The sequence below is a fragment of the Mycteria americana genome, chromosome 24 (genome assembly GCF_035582795.1).
Source record: "Mycteria americana isolate JAX WOST 10 ecotype Jacksonville Zoo and Gardens chromosome 24, USCA_MyAme_1.0, whole genome shotgun sequence".
NCBI classification, from domain to species: Eukaryota; Metazoa; Chordata; class Aves; order Ciconiiformes; family Ciconiidae; genus Mycteria; species Mycteria americana.
Window position 1 is genome coordinate 3,093,913 of NC_134388.1, and position 23,066 is coordinate 3,116,978.

At 50.7% G+C, this 23,066-nt stretch overlaps 1 protein-coding gene across 3 annotated transcripts in view; it reads right to left on the reverse strand.

Annotated features, from left to right (window-relative positions):
* Nucleotides 1–17,744: 17,744 nt before the first annotated feature.
* The window catches only part of TIMM44 (translocase of inner mitochondrial membrane 44), a 57,442-nt gene continuing 52,120 nt past the window's right edge, over nucleotides 17,745–23,066 (reverse strand). For all 3 annotated transcript variants that reach the window (XM_075524589.1, XM_075524587.1, XM_075524588.1), the window contains 2 exons: nucleotides 22,182–22,292; nucleotides 17,745–18,434 (listed from right to left, as the gene is read on the reverse strand). In XM_075524589.1, the coding sequence (XP_075380704.1) occupies nucleotides 18,315–18,434; nucleotides 22,182–22,292 (231 nt within the window). In that variant the 3' untranslated portion in view covers nucleotides 17,745–18,314. The remainder of the gene's footprint in view (nucleotides 18,435–22,181; nucleotides 22,293–23,066) is intronic.

The window sequence follows — 23,066 nt, forward strand, 5'->3', positions numbered from 1 at the left end:
CACGTGGACGGGAGCACACATGGACAGGAGCACACGTGGACAGGAGCACACGTGGACGGGAGCGCACGTGGACGGGAGCACACGTGGACGGGAGCACACGTGGACAGGAGCGCACGTGGATGGGAGCACACGTGGACGGGAGCGCACGTGGACGGGAGCGCACGTGGACAGGAGCACACGTGGACGGGAGCACACGTGGACGGGAGCGCACGTGGACAGGAGCGCACGTGGACAGGAGCAAACGTGGACGGGAGCACACATGGATGGGAGCACACGTGGATGGGAGCACACGTGGATGGGAGCACACATGGACAGCAGCACACGTGGACAGGAGCACACGTGGACGGGAGCACACGTGGACGGGAGCACACGTGGATGGGAGCACACGTGGACAGGAGCACACGTGGATGGGAGCACAGGTGGATGGTAGCACACGTGGACAGCAGCACACGTGGACAGCAGCACACGGTACTGGGCACTGCAGAGGTGCAGAAAGACAAACACGTGCCTGACCTGTGTACCGAGATGCTCAAGGACAACAGGAGACAACGAGGAATATCAGCAGACGGACAGAGACTCCAAGGAAAGCTTCTCCCTCAGGGGAGTCTCTCATGACGGGTCTGGTGATGGCCGGGTACCACGATTTCAGACACAGCCTGAGAAGGGTCCAAACCCCGCCAGCAAGCACCTGAAAAGCTGCCGTTACCTTTTCCCTTCCTTTTGCCGTCCTCCATCCAATTTAGACTCCAAACAGTTCCCACCTGAAATATTTTCTCAGTTAAGAGTTCTGTATCTGAAGTACCAAACGCTGTTCTCAGATCTGAATTTCCCATGTCTGCTGCATTTGCCTCACTCACAGATTCCCCAAAGCTGTTTCACTGAAGTATTTGGGCTTTCTGGCAACACGTATCCCAGCTGGCCTGAACCACCTGTTGCCCCAGCTTCTGTTACTCCTGCTATTTGTGGAAATTTTGCATTTTAATATTTGTGCCATTATTTTACCAGTAACAGAAATTACACTTAGGGGCCTGCAGCTTGAGAGCCTGGTTTCGTTCCCTTTTTCATTCGCAAGCAAATGTTGTGTTTGCCTTTTTCCCAGTGTCCCTGGATCTTACAGACAGTGTGATTGTCAAATTCCTTGAGCATCCTGTCCCACCACACAGGTCCATCAGATGATGAGGGTCTATTCTGACACATCAAATATTTCCTGCTCAAATTACCCATGGTTTTATCGGGGTGGTGAGGCTCAGGTGTCTCTTGGTCTCCGGGCATGGAATAATTATGGACAAAGCTTTTGCTCAAGCGATGCGCGCACAATCCAGGGCAGAAGGCATCTAAATGCGCAATGTCTAAATGTAATCTAAATGCGTAGCCAGGGCTGTGAGATGCTTTTAAGGAGCTGGGCCACGCGTGACTTACAGACACAGTGCCACCCTGCAGGCACGTGGCCCTGAGCAACCCAGGGCTCCCAGCCCAGTCCCAGTCTGGGGCTATGAAGGACAGAGGTCACTTTGGAAAAATAAAAGCATCTTCCTTGTGAAATAGTCCCCCAGATGTCACCTAGACCTGCCTGAAAAGTCCCTCTGAACTTGCACTGGCGTTATTTCATCTCTTTTATACTGCATATGGGAATTCGTTAGGAGGTGAAAAGTTCAGTGTTGAAATGAAAAGGTATAAACGATTCCCCCACTTTTTTCTCAATGCATTCATCATAGCCCCCCCAGACCTGCCCCAGAGCTGGGGCTCCTTGCCATGGTCAGCAGAGGACACCTCGTAGGACAGCCAGGGAAGTATAGCTGCGATGCTACAGCGCAATGACAAACTCCTGGCCCAAGCGGACCATCAGCAGTGGCGCGACACTGCAAGGTCCCCGCTACCAGTCAGCTGAACTTCAAAGCAGAGCGCACTTCATCATACCAGCTTGGAACTGGACTCAAGAGCATCATATGGATTGAAAGAAACCTCTAGAAGTGTCCGGTCCAACTGTCCTACCCAAAGCAACACCAGTTTTGAAGATAAAACTAAGTTGCTTGGGGCTTTACCCAGCTGGGTTTTGAATATCCTGATTCAAATATCTCAGCTTGCCCAGGAGAGCTCTGCAACGTCATGTTTGAGACCCCCAGCTCACAATGGATCTCATCTTATCAACAGTCTTACCCCAGAGGAGAGGAACTTCCCAGACGTCGCTGCATTACAGCATGGGCTACGCACCTTCAAACCAGAACAAGGACCCAAAGTGTGCAACACACTCTTACAACAAGGACAGGAGACAACGTAAACCACCACGGTGAGCAATAACCAACACGCACGCCTCATTGCCTCCTGGATGGGAGACACAAGGGGACCCCAACCGTTCTTAGCTCAGTCCCAGTTTAGGCAGTACAAGGGGTCACATCTCCAAGCCACCAAGGACTTTGCTGGGCTCATGGAGGCTCACAAGCGCTCTAGACGCTTCCTCGTTTGTTGTTACTCCATGAAAGAAAATAAGCTCTTGAGCCGCGGATGTGCAGTCAATTGATTCATACATCACTGGGGAGAGGCACAGACATTTCTGCAACACATTCTGTGCAGCAGCCGTGAGCTGCAATGCGGTGTCATCAGATAAATCTGTTACTCTGTGCTGGAAAACCATTTGGATTGCACTCAAATTCTCAAACTTCCAACCGGGTTCCAGGCACTATTTTTGACTTACAACAATCAGGAGCTGTTTCATAAATTCCCGCTGGAGAGAGGCCTCAGTGCCTTCTCTCTCACCAGGCAATTTCAAAGCTGTGCTCTGCGGGAGCACTCTGCTCAGTTGACTGCTGGGAAGCCTTGCTCTCCAGGTCCTGCTGTACCTCGCACGGCCACGGCTCTTCAGTGGGGTGCAGGCACAGTTCTGCACAACCCACAAGGGTCGCAGGCCTGAGCATACTCCTGCCTATCCATGCCTTGCCTTCCTGACCACAGCACGCACTGGCGTCACGTGCGTCGAGGTGGGTACCAGGAGTGGGGCCCACAGTCCTGGTGCTGCACAGGCAGAGGAAGAACTGGGTGGCACAGGAGCTGTATCCATCAGGAGATGGTTGATCCCAGGCGGGAGGGTCATCCCGTGAGCTCCTCCAGGAGCGAGGACTGGTTTTGAGCAGGGACCACCGACATGGCTGCTCAGGCTCCTGTCCCCGTGTGCTCGAGAGCCCCAGCTCACACCCAGGGCTATGCTGCATCAAGACATCTAACAGCCCTTCCACCAGCTTCCATTTCGCTTGCAGCACTTGGGAAGGGGATGAAGATCCTGGGGCTTGGATGTGTTCACAGAAAGCTTTGGGCTCAGTGCAGTAGCCTGAACACAACGGTTCAGTGCTACCTCACGCCCTGGGACATGGAGCCAAGCCTCCAGGTGCCCGTCCAACAAGTCACAGATCTGCAGGTGGCCCTTGTTGTGACCACCTGCCCCATAGCGACGTCCCAGATACCCTGGTCCAACATTTGGGAGTTGGGCTGAGCCCTTATAGTCTCCTAGGCAGAAAGAGAGGAAGAGAAAGCCCCGGGGAGGCTTTGCAGCTCGCAGACAGACAAACCCGGGATGAGACCCAGGCATCCGGCCAGCCGAGCCAGCAGCCACTGACTCAGCCTGCTCTCCTCCGAGTGACACCCTGCTCCGGGTCTGTTTAACCATAACCGCATACTTAAATAGTTGTCTTGGCTGACTAGGGCCTCGCTTTCCCCCCCAGAAGTCTGGATGCTCTTTCTGAGGCAGTTCAAGCCTGGCTCTCCCCAGGCTCAGCTGGCAGGTCCCTGCCAGGGCTCCATTCCTGCCAGCCTCCGTCAGTCCCTGCCAGCTCTGCCCAAGCACTCGGCAGCTTCAAGCATGCCTCCAGCATGGCTCTCAAGGCAATTTCCCTCTTGGCAGAAGCCACATTGCTGCTGGTGCTGCTATTCATGGCTTGCCCTGCCCCCTCCAGATGTGAACTGGTCCAAACAGATCCCCTGCAAGCTCTGAGGTGCTCATGGGACCCAGCACTGAGACACGGGCCCCCACCATCACCCCAGATACAGCCTCCAAGCCACGTCCCACAGACACCACCTCACCTAGATTTCAGCCCAAGCAGGTGATGGCACCTCAGGCTTAGAGAACAACTTGGACCACCAACACACAATCATCATTTAGCCCCGGAGGCCTCTAAAATAATGTGGCACCTCCACTTTGGGTCACACAATTCCCAGAGGACCAAAACTGAAGGCTTCTACATATACCTGGGACAGTCTTTCTCTGGAGACATAGGCACTAACCTGTGCTGAGCCCCAGAGATGGGCAGAGAGGTGCCCAGGTCTCCTTCTGCTCTGCTCCATGAGCCTAAGCATCTCTGCCAAACCCAGCACGCGGCCAGCAAGAGTCCCCAGGCACAGGCGATGCTGTCCCAGTGAATTGACCCTTTAGTGCAATGGTCCTGGCACTGAAGTACTCACGTGGTAAGCAGTTCCGCAGTCCAGGATACTCTTTATAGTGCAAAGGAGGTTGAATTGGAGAAAAGGAGAAAAGGAGGCTGGAGAAAAGGAGGCTGAGGGGAGACCTTATTGCTCTCTACAACTACCTGGAAGGAGGCTGTAGCGAGGTGGGGTCGGTCTCTTCTCCCAGGTAACAAGTGATAGGATGAGAGGAAATGGCCTCAAGTTGCGCCAGGGGAGGTTTAGACTGGATATTAGGAAATTTTACTTCACCGAAAGGGTTATCAAGCATTGGAACAGGCTGCCCAGGGAAGTGGTTGAGCCCCCATCCCTGGAGGTATTTAAAGGACGTTTGGATGAGGTGCTTAGGGACATGGTGTAGTGGTGGGCTTGGTAGGGTTAGGTTTACAGTTGGACTCGATGGTCTTAAAGGTCTTTTCCAACCTATACGATTCTGTGATTCTGTGAATTCAGAGCACCGTTGGCTGGAGCCAGTTTCCTCCACACTCACCCAAGGATGCAAGTACCAGGGGCTGCGGAAGTGGCACAGAGGGGCTGCTCTGGGAAGGGGACTCACCCTCCCGGAGTCACCTTCCAGTTCCCTGACTCCATCATCTCCCCTCCATGATGCCTTGGCACTAAAGTAGCCATGGTATCACTCCTGGACACCCAACACCTTAACACTTCCTTGGTTCTAGGAGTGGTTGAGCTAACCAGAGTCCCAGTAATGAGCTCCGAGACACCTGGCACAGCCTAATGAAGGACCATTGCAGGTAGACTTGGCCTGACCCATCCTGGGTCCCATGGGGGCTACTAGTGAGGATCTGGAGCACCCTGCTCAGCCCTGGGAGGCACCCTGGGAGGCACCACCTCCCAACTCCTAAGACAAGCACAGGGTGAGCCAGGACAAGCCAGTAACTGATTTTAGTGCATGCCTCCTGTCCCTAGCACCTCTCATACTGATGTATATTAAATAACATCCTACATGGCTGACTGGGATGTAAATAACTGCTCGGGTCACCAAGGTGGCTATCCGAGTTGTTCGTGCTTTGTCCCAGCTGCACTGTCAACAGTTTTGGACACACCTTTTTTTTTTTTTTTTTTTTTAAATTAAACCTTCTAAGCAATCTAAGAGGAGAAACAGATCTAGAGCAAGTCTTGCTGGACTATGACTGGTGCTGGCCTTGGCATGGTAGCTGGCATCTGGCCACCAAAATCTCCTTGCATCCAACTGCACCTCTTGTCCCCCCCCCAGAGAACAGCTTTTTATCTCAGGGCTCTTCTAACAGACTAGATGTCCCAAAGCCACTTGGTCTTTACAGGGCTCAGGGATGACATTGGTAGTTAGAGAAGCCTTCTGTGAAAAAGAGATCCCCCAGAAGATGCTTGGCCATGGCCCCAAGAGTCACTGTCCCACCACGCTGCTCCTGGCTGCGGGATGGCAGCCCCACAGTGTCATAGAATCATAGAGTATTTCAAGTTGGAAGGGACCCATAAGTGTCGCAGGGTGATAGACCCCAAGTCTGCAGATAAGGATTTGTGGTTGCAGAGGACTGAAGCTGCAATATCACACTGACCCCGAGGCAAACAACAAACGATGGGTTTGGGAGAAGTTGCATGGGAAGACAAAGTCCCGCATTTTGGAAACAATGAGACCACTGATGGCAAGAGCTCCTCAGGCCCCCCCTGAAACATCCAGACAACAGCAAGAGGAACCATGACATCAAACAGCAAAATGAAATAGAGAAAGCAGGAACCACTGGGCTCTTGTCGGGGACACACAGTCTCCTCTGAACACTCCTTGAAGCAAAAGAAAGGTAAAACATCAAAGAGCCGAGCAGGCCGGACTTCACCAGAAGAGATCACACCACTGAGTAGGCTCTCAGTCATTGGAGCTGCACTGACCTTCATGAGTCATGAAACTTGGCACAACATCTCAGTCAATGGAAATGTCTAGAAGGAAACCCAGGCATGTTCCAGCAAAGGGCAGCCACAGCCACCATCTTCAATTGATGTGGTCATGGAAAATCTGTAATTTACAGGGCAAACTGTGACTGTTCATCTCCAATGTGATTTCTACCTTAATATATGGCGTGAAGGCTGGAAACCCACCAAAGGTGCAGATGGACGTCAGAGCGCTGCTGAAAACAAAGAACTGAGGGAAATATGAAAGGTCAAACAGTATAAATCTGTCCTGAGCACTGAGATTCATTGCAAAGGCCAGGAACTTATTATCTCCAGAGCTGTCCAGGAGGAAAAAAGAAATCTCTGGAGGATGGAGTAAAGCCGGATCAGCTGCCATGGCAGCCTTTGCAGAGGAGCTGTAGAGCAGCATGGGAGGAGAGGTGCCCATGAGCTACCTACCATCAAACACTGCTTGGAGAGAGAAATCTTTGGGATGTAATGTGTCAAGAGCATCTCAGAGCAAACAGAAAAAGGAGAGCCCTACTCAGCCCTCAAATGAGCCTTGGCAGCATAGAAATGACTCTCATTTAGTGAGTGTCTTCAGCAATGGATCCTCTTCCTCCATCTTTCTCTTTGAAAAGGCAAAGGACAAGCCCAAAGGGCTTGAGTTTGACTTGGCTGCAGAGAGGCTCCACTGCTTGGCCTCTTCCTCTTGGAGAGCAGAAGTATCTCCGGTCATCTGCAGAAGTTGGAAAAGGTTGATTATGACCATAGGGAGAGGATCTGGAAGTGGTGGCAATGCCAAGAAGGGAGAAGAGGAGCCAGACAGAAAAGGCTTGAGCTTGCTGCCTGCCCCTGCTCTGCTTGCACTGCAGCAACATCATCTTCTGGTGCAGGACAGGCTGAGGAGCAGGTGGAAGGGACCTCTCACCCAGGGGCAGGCTCGTGTACTCTACTGTCCTAGGGTAGTGCAGGGCTTGCTATCCCACCCGTACAGCCAGGAGTCCAGTGGGGAACGGGCTTAGCCCAGGATGGACAGAGTCAGGGCAAACCCCCCCTCCCACGGCAGCCAGCCCACCAAAGCCCCTGCCTGAGCGGTGGGATGTGGTCCTGCACATTGGGGTGGTGGTAGCACCTTGCAAGGCTCAAGGCATGGCTGGATCTGTAGCAAGCCAGAGCAGAAACAGCACGAGAGGTTGTTTATTACAGTCATGGTCACTTAACTGGCTTAAATGAGTATTTAGGAGCTATTACAGTGAATCATGACTGTGTCTGATCTGAATACACAGCGCAGAAGCCATTGCACGCAGGCTAAGAATTAGCTGGCAAAGATAAATGAAGAAAGATTAGAGTCTGGAGATGACTAAGGAAAATATTTTTCGGTTTCAGGTGACGCACAAGGAAAGCCAGAGGAGATATTTGAGGAGCTCGTGGCCGACTGTCCCATCAAGCAGCATGTGGCCAAGAGCTTCCCAGTTTCCAGAACCCTGCAGCGTTCTGACACATCAGGAACCGTTGGGACCGTCCAGCGTTCAGGACACATCAGGCTAAATACTGGAAATCAGTCAACAGCAGCAGATTTGAGTGCCAGAGGGAGGGGGCAAGGACCGAGGTAAGTCACCTCACTGAAACAGTCATTCCATTTTCTTTTGGATTTATACGTTTCTCACGATTTGAGCCGAGGTGTTCACACCCATCCCACAGGGCAGGAGCATCCCCGATCTGGTCCAGAGATGTGAGCTAGTATCCAGCCAGCACAACTCCAGAGCTACCCTGGGCAGTCCTGGATCCTGCACAAGCCACTGCTTTCAGCAAATGAGAGATTTATTTATAACAACGGTAATCACAGAGTTACAACAGCAGGAGGAATGGGATGAGCTATGAATATTCATAGTAGAACCTCATAGCCCAGGGCCAAAGAGCAAAATCTTGTGGGAATGGCTTGTGAGTAACCAATTTGGGTTTGATTTTTCCATGCATAAAAAAAAATATTGAACTCATTTCTTGAGGAAGTTTTCATCCTGAAGCTCCTATCTTCTCCGAAGAGAAAGCCATCAAGAATGGAAGGCTGTAACTGTACTGATGTTGATGCCTGACAGCAAGGACTTCTGGAAGCAGATGGAAGTGCCCAGCATCTGCAAGTCAGATCATATTCACCAAATCTCACATGTGAATTTTGGGGCGAGACCCCCCCAAGTCCCTGAATGTTGGCCTGACTTCTGGCAACCCAGCGCCAGGGAGAAAGGGCATCCCATGTCCAAAGCGACTGCGCACCGTGTCTGTACAACTTCTCCAGCTCTCCTGCTCATGCGGAGTCCCCGTGGGGGAATCACATCCCCCGGTGGTCCCACCTCTTGAGCCTGGCTTACTTCTGAGTACAGCCCTCACAAAGCCCAGCTTCATCAGCACCAGTTACTCCAAACAACGGCAGCTTCCCGATGAACCCAACACCCTCCTCTCCATCCTGCCAGCTCCTCAGGCACGCCTCACAGGGTCGGATTTGTCAGAGGCCACGAAGGGATGTGTTTATCACTCTGACACCGCCGAGATGAGCTAAAGTGATTCCATTCATCTCGCAGGAGTCGCACGCTGACAGCCCGACTGTGCGGGGGATGCAGAGGAGGCCATTGCACAACGCTGCGTGCGGTGCGGGGAGCTGCCTGCCGTGCTGGAGCCACGCAGAGCTGCATGGAGGAACAAGCCCATCACGGCCTGTTGAGCACCAAGCAGCCAAGGTGCTTTGGCCAACTGTCACCTTCTTCCCACCTTATTGCTACCGGAGGGTCTCTCGATGACCCTGCTGTCATGAGAAAAAACAGGAATAAGTCAAGTTCAACCTTCCAGGACCAGCTTATGGCTGGATCAGTAGTGTGACAGCAAGCTCCCCGAGTGTGCATCAGTCTGGAGAAGACTAATTTGTGTCCATTCTGCCTGGGAACGGACACAAAGCCCTGTCTGGAGGCAAGATTTCAGAGCAGTTCTCACCGTGCTCAGAGACAGCCACGGGGAGACCTATCAGGGAGGAAAATGGAAGAGCGGCCAGGGCTCTGTGCTCTGGCCAAGCTAGGAAAGACACCAAGCCTGGTCCTCCAGAATCAGCCTCTCCTGTTGATCTGCCCTGCACACCTCTGGCCAGGGTTCGATGGGCAGTGAAGCCAGGACACCATTTGGGGGACAAGCATCACAAGCTTTACCATTGCCATCCAAACCCTGTGTGCCCTTATTGCCCACCACAGCCCCACGCCTGGTTATGGGCCCCACAAGCCAGCAGAAGCCCAAGACAGAAGATGGGCAGCGGATGGGAATGAGGGGCTGCCAAATCCCCCCACCTGGGACTCCACCCATGGCACTGATACTCTCCGACACGGTGTTGAGAAGCCCTTTCCCAGCCTTTCCTATGGCAGCATGCTCCAGAGAGGGCTTGGGGCTGCAGCCTGGCAGACCCCCTGCCAAGGGAAGAGTGGGTTTGGTGCCAGGTAGGCTCCCCAGTGAGATCTCACAACCTTGGTCTGCCTCTCCAGCCCAGGGCTTTGGTGGCGGTGGGTGTTCACACACCTCTGTGCAGGCACAGCCAGGAGAGTGAGCTGCCCAGAGAACTTTGGGAGAAAAGCAGCGGAGAAGTCACCACAAGGAGCATTTTGCTTCAATCCCAGCTGTCTCACAATGAGCAAAGCAATTGCTCCAACCAGTCCCACCCATCAATCTGCCCGAGCTGTCTAATCAGTGGCCGGCTCCTTCCACACAGCAGTGGCCACCGGCAACACTGGGGAGCGAAAGGTCTCATCACAGAGAGGCCAAGGGTGTTTCTGAGCAGGAGTAGGGGTAACGCAGGATGTGGTCTTGCCCCATCCTCTCCTTCCCAAGGACAGAGCATCGTGTGGGACCAGCATCAGCCCCAGCCTGTCCTCCTCCCACACACGGCCTGGGTCAGAGGAAAGCATCTCGCTTTGCTTTGGATATGGTTTAACTCGAGCAGCACCCACTGCCTGAGCAGCCCAAACCATCAGGGACCATGGGTGGTGTGGGGACATCCCAGCCTGGCCAGGAGGACCTGCATCCACCACAGAAAACCGACCGTGCCAAGGGAACGTTTTAGGGAAGGACAGAAAATGTGGGGTCTAACTAAACTAGTGTCATCTCCTGAAATTCCTATTTGCCTCAAAATTGTTCTGTTTTCATGGGAATATCCGAATGAGAACGTTTCTCCAGAAAATACCAACACATTTCCTGTATTGGGTCAAATACATCCATGCAGGGAAGTGGGGGTTTTTCCACAAAAGGTTGAAATTTTCCACTGAAAACGTCTGTAACAAATGTTGCCACTTCCATCAAAGTTTTATATGAAAAGCTAATTCCAAACAGCTGTAGTGACACATTTTTATTTGTTTGTTTCTTTATGATTTCTAAATAGAGCCTCTGCCCATAAAAATTATTTAATTTCCTGAAAATAATGAGCCATCTTTTGAGAGTTTTGGCAAATACTCGGGAGAAAAAAAAAAAAAAAAAAGAGAAATCAATCAGAGCCTGGTGCAGGGGCCGTGCGTGCAGTCCTGCATCGCCCCGTTGCAGGATGCTGCTAGCTGCAGCTGATGGAGCGATGGACCAGCACCGAGTCACCCCGTGTCCCTGCTCGGTTTGCGGGTGCCCCTCATGCACGTCCTCAGCAGGGTCAGCTGCACCCTGGGCTGGATCCCTGCTGGGGGGTGCCTAGGACTCCCCCCCTGGGGAGGGGGCTCTTTGCTGGGGGGGGGAGCCCATCCAGGGTGTCAAACAGCCCCGTCAGGCTCTTGCACACTCGGTCTGCTGCAGACTCGTTCCCCCTTACTCCTGCCCAGGCCCTACAGAAGTCACTCGGGATAAACGCAAGAGCCTGCTTGTACCTGATGAGTAATTGGGCAGCGCTTCATCAGCCTGGGTAATTGCTGTCCCCACCACAGCAACCTGAGCGCTGCCTCGTGCCCTGCGGCACTCGGCCTCCCCAAGCTTGTTAAACACTGCAACGCTCCGCCGTTAATTGGCTTAGCCCAAAAACCCTCCGCTTTGGCAGGGTTCAGGCCCTAATTACAGCAAATTATCCTTCATTCATTATTAATGAAATGCAAATTCACATAAGCAAAGAGTCCCCTGGGGTTCAGGATGCAGGGCTGCGGTGTCTCCTAATGCCAGCTCTTGGGGGGGGAAGGATGGTTAGTGTCCCCAAACCACTGGCGTCCCCAAGCCATGGTGCCAGGCTGGTGGGATCTGCATTGTCTTGGTGCCACTCACCAGGGCACTGAAGGAGGGGAGGTCTTCTCCCCACAGCAGATCTTGGCAGCTGGATGGGGCTATGCCAGGCTCGGGGAGCCAGGCTGCGTCGGCAGCGTTGCCAGCACCCTGCTCCACGCCCAGAGCCGTCCACCCCATCCCCTCAGGCTGGCACCCCCAGATCCTTCTGTCCACACCTTGGGCTGCTCTAGTCCCTCTTCTGCTTTCCAGTTTGGGCTTTGCCTTCTCAAAGCCTTATTCCTTCTGCACTGCCCTCCCCGAGGGCAAATCCAGCCCCGGGGACCCAGCCTGGCTGACACTGGCAGAGGGGTTCAGCTGTGGTCCCCTGAGAGCCGATGGCACCATGGGCTCCAACAACTCTCTGCTTCCCTCTCCCCAAGAAGGATATTACTGGCCCCCAAAATGCAGTGCTCTGTCTGCTAGCCCCGCAAGAGCCCTGCAAGCTGCTCAGTCAATGAGCCCCCTGCAACGTTGCGGCTGCTCCACGAAGTACCCCAACCCAGCTTTCGTACAGAGAACATGAGCAAGGAGCTCAGCAGGTGAGAGAGGACTTCCCTCCTGAGACAGGCTGCCTGAGCATCCTCAGACAGCAGCCAGGATGGAGAAGGGTGCTGCTCAGGGCCAGAGAGGATGCATGGCCTCCTCAGATGCGAGGGGCTGGACGCTGGTTAAAGAGGTCCCACCATCACCATCCTCAGCACCAGCAGCAACCCTCTTGCCTAGGGGTTTCCATCAAGGACAGAGTGGATACACCCAGGCCTCCCACGGGTCCCCGGCCCAAGTTTGCCAGCTCTTCCCAGGGCAGACCCTGGCTGCCCCATCCCACAGCCTGCTCAAAGCCCCCCAGCATCTCCAGCCACCTCTTCTCCCACACCGCAGCACGGGAAGGAGCTGATGTGCGGTGCCTCCGCAGAGGCCGGCGGGGAACAGTGCGAGAACACGGCTGCCAGCATCTTACAGCGCAGATCACGTCCTGGTAATCAGGAACAGGCTCAGTGGAGCAGAACTGAGACCCCAGATACAGCAGGCTTAGCCTGCGAGGCTGTAATTCCTATTGCCCTCATCTGACACCCTGTTAATAGAGATATGCATTAAATAACCCCCTGCGCCCAGCCAAGCAGCGGCAGCTCCGAAGGGCTGCCAGGAACCAGAACAGGCTCGGGGCTGGCATGTGACAAGGACAGCGATGTCCCCAAATGCCAGAGAGTTGGGTTAATTCACCCTCATTCACTCAAATATCCCCACGGGCTGGACAATGCTAGATCTCACATGCTTCTGGTGACACACTGCCCCTGCTGCTAGCAGATGTGTCCCACTGCCAAGCATCCTCTCCCGCCAGCTTCTTCTCAGTGGGGAAAAGGAGAAAAAGTTGCCCTTTACGAGGCCAAAACCTTCAAGCAAATGACAGGCTCAGCTCCCCGCGCTGCAAGGACAAGCCTGCCCCTCGCTGAAAGGCACCAGTAGGTCGGCATTGACCCGGGTGGAAACCCGTCCCTGCTTGAGGAACGGGGAACTCGCACGACCGGCCAAAATTGTTTCTGCATCTGCCTCGTCCCCGCTGGGCCAGGGTCCCGCAGTCGAGCCCTGTGCTGCTGCTCAGCAAGGTGCCCAGGCAGCAGCCGGGCTCTTCAGCCCGGGAGCCAGAGCCCAGGTTGGGGGTGCACGTTTAAAGCACACTCCAACGCTTCCTAGTGACCACAGCCACATTGCCCCGGACCAGCCAAGACCACAAAAACTGGCTCCAGCATCCCATCGCCATGAGCTGCAATCGCTCCAGGGAGCCCAAGACACCTCCAAGTGCCATCCCATGCCGGGGGGTCCGTCTCAGGAAGCCTTGCGAAGACCTAGGGATGCTCTGGCTGTGGCCACCTGGGGATGTGACATCCTTTGTGACAAGGACCTGCTCCTCCTGGCCTTTCCAGTGTGATGGCCGGGATGATCTGGGTTCGGGGTGCTCTCCCCAAGAAGGAGGGTTGAAGAGCACCCGTTGCCACCATGACTGTCTCACGTGCTGGCACAAGGGGTTCACCGCTAAATCTCTCTCCCAGGACTCCATCACTGCCGCTTCCCCACCAACGCAGGCTGCTGAACGCAGCTACAGAAATAGCAGCTGGGGACACGCGGTTTCAGCCAGCTACCGATATATCTCCGACTTGAAAAGCACTCATCAAGCGAGCTGCACATTTTCATATTGACGGAGTACAGTGAGTAACCAGCTACACAACAAATGGTATTTAATATTTAAAGCAGAATTAAACCAGGCTTCACAAACACGCATGCGGTACTTGGCAAAAGATACTACTGCAAGTGATTAAACATGTTTGCAGAGCATAGCCAAGAAAAATAGCAATTATCTAAATGGCTGCACAAGTTGTAGTGCAACGAGACCTGTGAAATGGGACTCTAGTGCTGGAGGAGGGACAAGAAAATTTGGGGCTGAGGGAAGAGTCTTGTTGCGAGAAACAGCAGCAATGACAGCTTCTCTGCAGTAGGTAATCCAGGAAAAGACATAAATCTCTTTTTTGAATATATAGAATCAACGTGGTGGTAAAATTATTAAAGTGGGTAACACGGCATTGAGTTAGAGATACGGTGTTGTCACAATGATCCCAAATCTCTTTATCAAGCAGAAAAGTTTTCAAAACACCTCTGTGCAAAAGAATAAGGGAAACAGTAGAAGCCAAACACCGAACCTGTGGTTAAGGAAGGCTTCTTCCCAGGTGCAGGGACAGATTGCTGTGGCATCGGGAGCACGTGCCTGGGTCTCACCACAACCCTCGTGCTCCTACGTTGAGTGCAGATGCTTTCAGAGGTCCTGCCCTACCACTGCTAACGTGGCTCCACCTCAACCCCAGCCCCATCTTAGAGAGCCCCGTGCAAGACCTTCAACCCCATGGAACTCTGCCCTTTGCACTGGGGCACAGAGCAGTTTATATTATTATTACTGTATTTAATCCCCAGTGGAACGGACTGGAGAGGCTGAGCCCTGAGATGCAGCCCATGGGTGCAGATCTCCCTGTCCCGGGTGCTCTCCCTGTACTAATTTGACTCATTATCTTTTTTTAGAGAGATTTGTAAGCACCACCAAGACCTCTCCACACAACAATGCCTTTACAGCAGTGCCGTTGTGGTGGCTGCCAGCAAGCCCAGGCCTGTGCAGTGCTACTATAACTCAGTGCTGCAAAATATTTACAGCCCACTGTAAATCTGCTCACTCATGAGAAGTATTTAAAAATAATTTAAAATCCTCCTCCTGCTATGTGCAGGCTGAGCACTGCCTTTCTAGCCAAACTATCTGTACCTCCCAGGAGATTGCTACTTGTAATGACTTAAAAAAAAAAATACAATCCCAAGATAATTCATTATCCCAAGAGCTAAAAAAATAAGTTACGCTTCCCTCTGAGATGCAGCAGGTGAAATCTCTGCACTGTCCCTTTAGTGCAGAGCAGTTGGGGTTCGGGGACGAGGGATGTCCCAGGGCAAGGGGGAAATGGGTTCCTCCTCAGGCAGGATCCTGCCCACAGACACAAGTCCCACATGCTATAGAGGATGCTTGTCATGACCCACAAGATGTGGGGAAAGAGGTTTCAAAAGCCTGGTGAGCAGCCAGGCTCCCACTCCCATCCCATCCCAGTGAGGCTCTGCCAAGCAAAGCGGCAGATCCGAGATGCCCAGAGGTCCACCTGATCACCCAACAGCACCCAAAAGGGATGCGGGGTGTGGAGCCCCGGGCTCCATCTGAGTCTGGGCTTGGGCCAAGGTTTGAGAGAGGAACCACCAGGCAGGGACAGCCTCCTCCACCTCTCCCACAACCACTACAGATCTCTCAGAGTTAAGCAGAGCTTAGAGATGGTTCATTTTAGCAGTTGTGATTTCTGCTGCTTCTTGAAGCTCCCTCTTGGGTCCTGGGGCTCTCTGACCCAGCCAGGACAGCAGCTCTCCAGCTTGCTCGTGGGGAGGAGCAACCCCAGCTTCCCAGGTCCTGTATCATGCACCAATTTTGCTGAAAAACCAAGACTTAGCCCAGAGTCACCTTGAATCCTGAGGTGACCACAAACCCACGCTGCAGACCAGACTACGGCGAACGCCTGGCAGATGCAGCGGTCACCAGTACAGAACTTAGGGTGGTTAACCCTCATTCTTCCTCCACGGCTTAAATCTCATTTCATTTCAGTTGCCTTCACGCCACTGCACCTCTGCAGAAAAGCTGCTAATGAGCAGTGAGCAAGACAGCAGCTGAAGGAAACATCCCATGTACACGCCAGAAGCCCCCACAGGGAGCAGCAACCCCACAACGTGCCGTGCAGGGAAGGATTTTCTATATCAGCAGTATCGCCGGGGCACCACCGGCTCTGCCCCCTCTGCTTGCTGGGGACAGGCAGGGCTGACTGCCGCTGCAAACTGTGACCCAGCATTCACAGGCTAAGCCAACCAACAGGAGATACTGCTAACCCACCACGGCTGGGTTACTGCGGCTGTCCTGGGCAGACCACTTACTTTTATACTCTTAATTCAAGTCTTTTCTTCCCCAACACCAGTTAAAAAAACTGAAAAGCACACTGAGTAAAAGAAGTTTTGCACACGCTTCATAGAAGCATCCCAAAAGACTTGGACAACAGGTTGCACATACATACCCAGGCTGCTGTAGAGTCCTGTCTGATCCGCGACTGCCTGCATCCAGCTACTGAGGAAGCAGGGCAGGAGGTGACCAGTCTTTATCTTCAGAGGGCACTGACTCAATTTCGGCACAGTCTTGGCGATGAGACCTTCCCCATCCCTGATGAGGTTCAAGAAGCATCTCAAAGACATTCATTGCCAACACGGCATTTGCGCTCGGTGGTCCAGATGTTCAAATAAAGGATAAGTCTCTGCACGCACGATACAGCCGGCATGCAGAGATGTCAGATGGGATCTGTCCCAGAAAGAGCCTCACTGAAGGAGGCCCACATCAAACATTCATCCACCATTTCTGAAGGCAGTCAGATACAGGGATTCCCTATTTCATAGCCGATTTCTGCATTGTGGAATTTATTCTGTTCAGATCTTTAGTTTGTGTACTAGTGCTTAACATATTTGAGTAAAAATCTGAAATTATTTCACTAGCAAAAGCACCAGCGAGAAAACTGTGTGATGAGGGAGGCAGCAGGGACCATGTCCCACACACAGTCTGCCCTGAGAGCCCCAGAAATACCTAGCGTGGCAGCCAGACAGCAAGTCCGGGCATCTTCTACGGGGACAGGGCAGACTCTGCTGTTGAATTTGCCGCACTCATCGCCTCTCACTCTAAGAAAGCTGCTAAAGTTAAATGTCTCGCCCAAAGGCTGTGAGATAATCCCATTTACATTCAAAGGAACTGATGTGGACACTCAGAAGAGAAGGAAGAACTGGCAATTATTCTCTTTAATCATAATGTCAAGGAAGTGCTGTCCTGCATCACCCTGTTTTGTGCACAGGCAGAACACAGCAGCAGATCAGTCCTTCGATTTCCTATTCCATGATCAATTTTTTTCCCCCCAACCTCACTTTCCATTAAGAGGAGGCAGCTGATGAATCGACCCACATCACAGCTCCCAAACTGAGCCTCCAGCAGAAGCCCAAAACCTAGAGTCCATGTAAGTGTGCCAGCACCTTCTGACGTCTTCCAGCTGCTACCTGGGACCGCCAGGCCAGGTGTGCCATCCCCCTGCAGCACAAGTCCAACTGGTGAAGAAAGCCATGCTCGTAATGCACTTTACGCAGTAGGTGTGTGAACTGCACCCTCTTTTCTCATCTCACATAATAAATACCTGAGCTACAAGAGGTGATGTTCTACCTGTTATTGCATTTTATTTACTCATTTGATGCTAGTCTGGCCATCCCTACTCCTGACCACTGTTGTAGCACTCTGCCTGCTTCCTCATAGCCAGTTACAGCCTGTCTCCTCCACACCATCAGATTAACCCAACAGAGAAATGCAGTTGTGCGCTCTTTAGTGGTACCAGCTGACACAATGAACAGAACACCAGAAACAATCATGTTCCCCCTGCAAAGCTGTGGATATATAAATATTATCACTGGCAGCAAACTCCACCCCTGCAACCGGCCTCGAGAACCTGCCTGATGATGCCAACACCTCCATCCTGACTCCACTCCACGCCAACAAAGAGTCATGTGCAAAGTCCTGATTGTATTTGGTTTGGTAAAGAGCAAGACCCTGCAGCAACAGAAGGCTTATTGGTGCAACTTTGTACAAGAGATGTATGTTAGCCAAGACCAACATGCCTTAAAAGCACCTCTAAGATCTTTTCAGGGATGCTTTGAGGCCACCAGAGGATGACAGCAGATGGGAACTAGACCTGTCACATCTCACTCTTCGATACCCACCTCTGTCCATCACTGGAAGCACTGGGAAACGTACAAGACCCAAACCAGCCTCCTTCAGGCACAATTAAAAAAGGAGCCAACAGCAGCTGCTAGTGTCTTAGACCATTCACGTTGAAATCTACCATACATCCTTACAGTGCAATACTACACAGCAAAGCGTAAGGCAGATATGTCAGACTCATCCAGTTCATCATAGGGATCGGTATAATGAGGGCACACCAAATAGCCTGTTCTTCTGAAAAGGAACCAGTCTAGCCTCTTTCCCCCACAGTCCATCATACAGCAGACTGGTGCAAGTTCAGAGATGGCGTTGCTTCAAGAGAGGTACAAGAAGCCCTCGGATGCAATTCTTCTCAGAGAACCTGCTCAGTGCTCGATGAGGAAATGTCCAATAACCTCCATGCAGCGTAGGGGTTGAGTTCATCCTGGTCTCTGCAGAGTGCCCACACGTACAGCATCCGCAGAACCTTGTCCTGGAAGGAAAATCCTGTCATTAGAGCGTGCGTGATGGTCACAGACCTCCTAGCTCAGAGCTGATGGGGACATGCTCCACACTTCCTCCAGAGACTGTTCTTGTGATTTTGCTCTCTGGTTCTAAGCCCGAAGGTCCTGCATAAGGATAGCTCCAGCAACATCTACTAGATTGTGGTTAGAAACTTATCAGAGTCAGGAACAGATAAACTTTTGATTTCCAAAAACAGAATTAGGGTTTCCAAATATCTCTGGCTGACATACATTAACTGGCACCACTGCCAAGTTTGATAATATTTGACCTTCTTTTTAAATATAAATTTCTGGTTTCACATTGGTTTGGCCACCAGGCTGTCCTGCTCTCTGTAACCTTCAATCAAGTTTAGGCTCTCTCCTGCGGCTGTAACTCTGCCTCTCCCACATCAGCCTGTGAGCTGCATCCCCTCCCCACAGCTCTATCACTAGCTCTCACGCTTCAATTTGAGCAGCTCAAATTAACCAGAAATTATCATCACCAGGCCTGAGGAGAGACAGAGAGTAAGAAAACCAACATTTATCAATGAAAATCAGATCACACCAAGTCCAGCCATAGCGTTAGCCACAGACACACACGAATTCTGCAATCGAATCTTTGCCGTGCAGACAGTGCTTTCACCATACGGGGTTACAGACTGAAACAGAACTATAAGCTTTTCCGTCCTTGATGCATGTAATGAGAATGCCAGCAGTTTTGTTCATAGTAAGTGAATAAGGATGAAAGCCGTATCTCAGCACACCCTGAGGCCATCACTCATGGTGTTATGAAAACAACTCCCTGAAGAGGCACTGCAGCTAGCTGTGACAAAGCCTCTGCCTCTCCCAGGAGGGAGGTGACACTGCCCATCAGCGACTGGGCTGCCAGGAGCGCAGATCCGGCACAGCATCACAGATCCGTTCTGCAAATCAAGGTTATTTTGATTTTACCATTTAACCATTAAGCATGGAGAGTATTTCCCCCAGATGAGGAAGTATCACTGAGGGATCAGACTGAGCATTGGCTCAGCTCCCAGATGTGTATTTAACCACTACATTTTTGATCAAATGTGTGAATCTTTATAGGTTATAATTTAGGTACGCAAATGTGAGGGGGGAGACCTTCTGTACCAGACCAGTCATTAGAAAACTAATGCTTTACAAATATCACATATCACAAAAGGCATTTTTTTCTTGCTCAGTGTTTCAGAAGATTAACTTGCTTCAGCTCTGCTCAGAATTGTTAAAAGTAATTGAAAACTCGAGTCATACAGATGTTTGGGATATGTCAGAAGGAAGAGCAGAGTGGACAAGAGAAGAAAAACAACAAAACTTTTGCCTGCTTGAGGCAGGCTGTACATGTACGTCCTAGCCACAGCACTGCTAACAGATCTTCCCTGAGTATAAAACATTAAGTATAAGCTCAAGATGAAGCGGGTAACATAACTGATTTAACATTGCCAGTGGAACCTTAATTTGCATGATTTTTGTGCTTCGTGATTTTCAAAGCCCATTTTGTAAGATTGCGTTATGAAAGGCAATTTAATCATACACTTCAGCATCAAAGCTCTGCTACATCTGGAAAAGTTTGTGTTCTTGAACATAGGATTTCTGAAGGGATGCATAGCAGATAAGCTTAGAGTTGCTGGTGATCTCGCAGCATGCAGTACCGGACAAGTAGCACAGCTTTCTTCCTGGCAATGAGACGTGATGAAACATAAAAATTACGTGTTTCCAAAGCAGAGAGATTTCTGGTTTTCTGATCTGGTGCTTTTATGAATAGGGTACATCTTAATCCTCAACGTACAGTGCATGCTGCTGCATATATTCACAGAAAGTGGGACAGCAAACAGGTGTGGACTCCCAAAGGCAGATTTCTACCATGGCCATGCATGCAAGGTGAAAATTTGTCCTTTAATCCCACAGTCTGCTGTGACAAACAGCATCCTGTCTCACAGTCCTTCAGGACCTAATTTTAAAAAGATTCCCTTGACTTCGCAGCATTGCTCGATGGGTTGTCTAAGGCCTCATTTTCCCAGGTTGATTTTGTGGTGCTCCATGGGGATCCCCTAGGTTAACTACCACAACACCGTGTCCAACCCTGTCACAGGCTGCCTGGTCTCCCCACGTCTCACTGGGGGTAAGCTTGCAGCACAGCAGTGGGAACTTGAACAATTGCAACTAGGTAAAATACCGCAGCAATTACAAGCTTATGATTTCTATTTAGAGAATTTACAATTTGAGGCTCCTTTTCCCTAGACCGGCATTTGTTCAATACTCCGCAGGAGCAGCTCAGCAGTTAACACCAAATCATAGTTACCAGCCAGCCTGCATCTGACATTTGATTAAAGCTGAAGTTTTGTTTCCAATGGAGAATTTTAATGCATCTCCTTGATTTATTACTGCTCCAGAGAAATCAGACAGCAAACAGACTTTGATATCCTGTTCAATAATTATCACATCAATATCTATCTTCTAGGAATGCAGTAATTTAATGCAAGAAATCACTATATCAGCTGTTCCTCCCCTGCAGTCGATGTGACAGGTTGTAAATCAGTGCAGATGGGCCCCATCATTAAAATTAGTCCCTTTTTTTGTAAACTTACAGCCTGGACTAAAGAGAATGGTTGCAAAAAGCCAATGTTTATTAAATGCATGTATTAATTTTAATGGACGTCTGCGAGAAACTGCCAGCTCTAGGCATCTCACAATGTCCCCCATTATACATCATTAAGCTACTTAAACATTGCACAGACACAATGCAAGCCAGAGCTGTCTGGATAGCGAGCCACTTGAGAACGAAGTTATTCCAGAAAATGCACGGGCTCCTCGAGCCTGCTGTGTCATTAACTCTGGTAACAAGCATATTCTGTGGTTACGTCTGACAGGCTCAGCCTAGCATCACTCACAACAGAACACGCAGGCTGGACTCGCAGTGTTAAAAGCTAACCCACAGTGAAGCAGAATCCACAGAGATGCCAGAGCTGCACAAATCACCCTGTGTCAGAGGTTCCCATTAGAAGCCTGTACCATATAGAGCATTTAACACAACTGGATACAGGAGAGTTTCGTGGAAGCAAAGGCTTGCGGCACTGTAAGATATTTTGTACTAGTGTAGGAAGGCAGCAGCCAAAACCACGAACTTCTACTCCCAGTTGTTTACAGTGATTTTCCCAATCTCCTGCAAATGACTTAAATAACTCCAGCTCCCACCCTGTTTACCAAACATCTTTGTGCTCTGCTCTTACAGTGCCCTTTATGAAACCAAAAGGAAGAAAAAAAAGAACAGGATCAGGTGGAAGCTGTGTGATGGAGCTTTAAATCGAGAGCAGGACAGTTCAGTTCTGTCCCAGAGGGTGCCAAAGGAGCAGAACTCGCAGGAGGTAACTGCAGGCAAGGAGCGTGCTGGCCAGGCACAGCAGCAACTGCTGGTGGCCGTAGCTCCAGCTCCAATCCTCACTGTGAATTTAAAATATCCCTTTCTCTGTCCATTCTAGATGTCTGCAGACTCTCCTCATATACGATAATTCTTGATTAATGGGTCGTACCACTCGGAGTCGGACAGGAATACTGAGCTGAACCAAGACCTTACCCACAAGACGCAATATTATGCGTAGCAGTGAATGTAGCACGTGTGGACACCCACTGCTCTAGGTGCACCCAGACAAATCCATAACAACTGAGACAGCTAGCAGGGGACCCAGGGAAATCGTATACAGCCAATGAACATCACTTACCGGATCACCTTCCACCACTTCCCCTTTCTGGTTCTTAATTACCATCACGACCTGAGCCTGAAAAGTGATGATTAATACTGGTCCCTGCTCCATCATCTTCCCCATAGCCAGCTGCAATGAAAGAAAATCCCATTAGAAACAGTTGATTTCTGTAGATTAATGTAAAAGCATCAGAATTTAACACAACTGCTATGGCTTGAGACGGCTAACAATCCCATCTTCTCCCTGAGCTGAATCTAGTTATTTTAATCAGGTTATACCTGCTTTGTTAATACAGATGCTGTAGACCTTATTGCAAAGCATTTTCCCAAACACTTTCCCTGTACTTAAAAGCTTTCCCAAAATTGTTCTGAAAGTTTTCATAGTTCTTCCAAGTCTAAAAATCTGGGAAACATGAACAAACTCTGTTCCGCTATTTCCAAATTAGAAACCAAAAATAAAAGAAACTCTGCTCTTAAAAAAAATGACATTTTCTCAAGAAAGTACATCAACTGAAGGTTTTTCTCTTGCTTTTAAATGAATCTTTGACATGAAGTTGTACTGAACTAGATAAAAAGAACTAAGTAACAGAAAGACTTCAAGGTGAGAACCTTTTGTTTGACAGGATTTTTTTCTCTATTCTAAGGTCACTCCATTAAATATTTAAAGAACTTATTAACTGAAATGCAAAGAGGAATGGAGAATTAAGTTTTGTTTCCCAAAGCTGTGCTCTTAAAAAATACAACCCTCTTTCTGCCTCTTTTGTGGGAATGCAGTATGCTACAGAGTATCTTGCTCTTCAGTAACTCTGGAGTTACTGGCTATGTTGCCCAAAAAGGTAATCATACCACCTCAAACTTAAGGTACCATGATTATACTCTTTTGTACATGAGAGATACTGTTTCA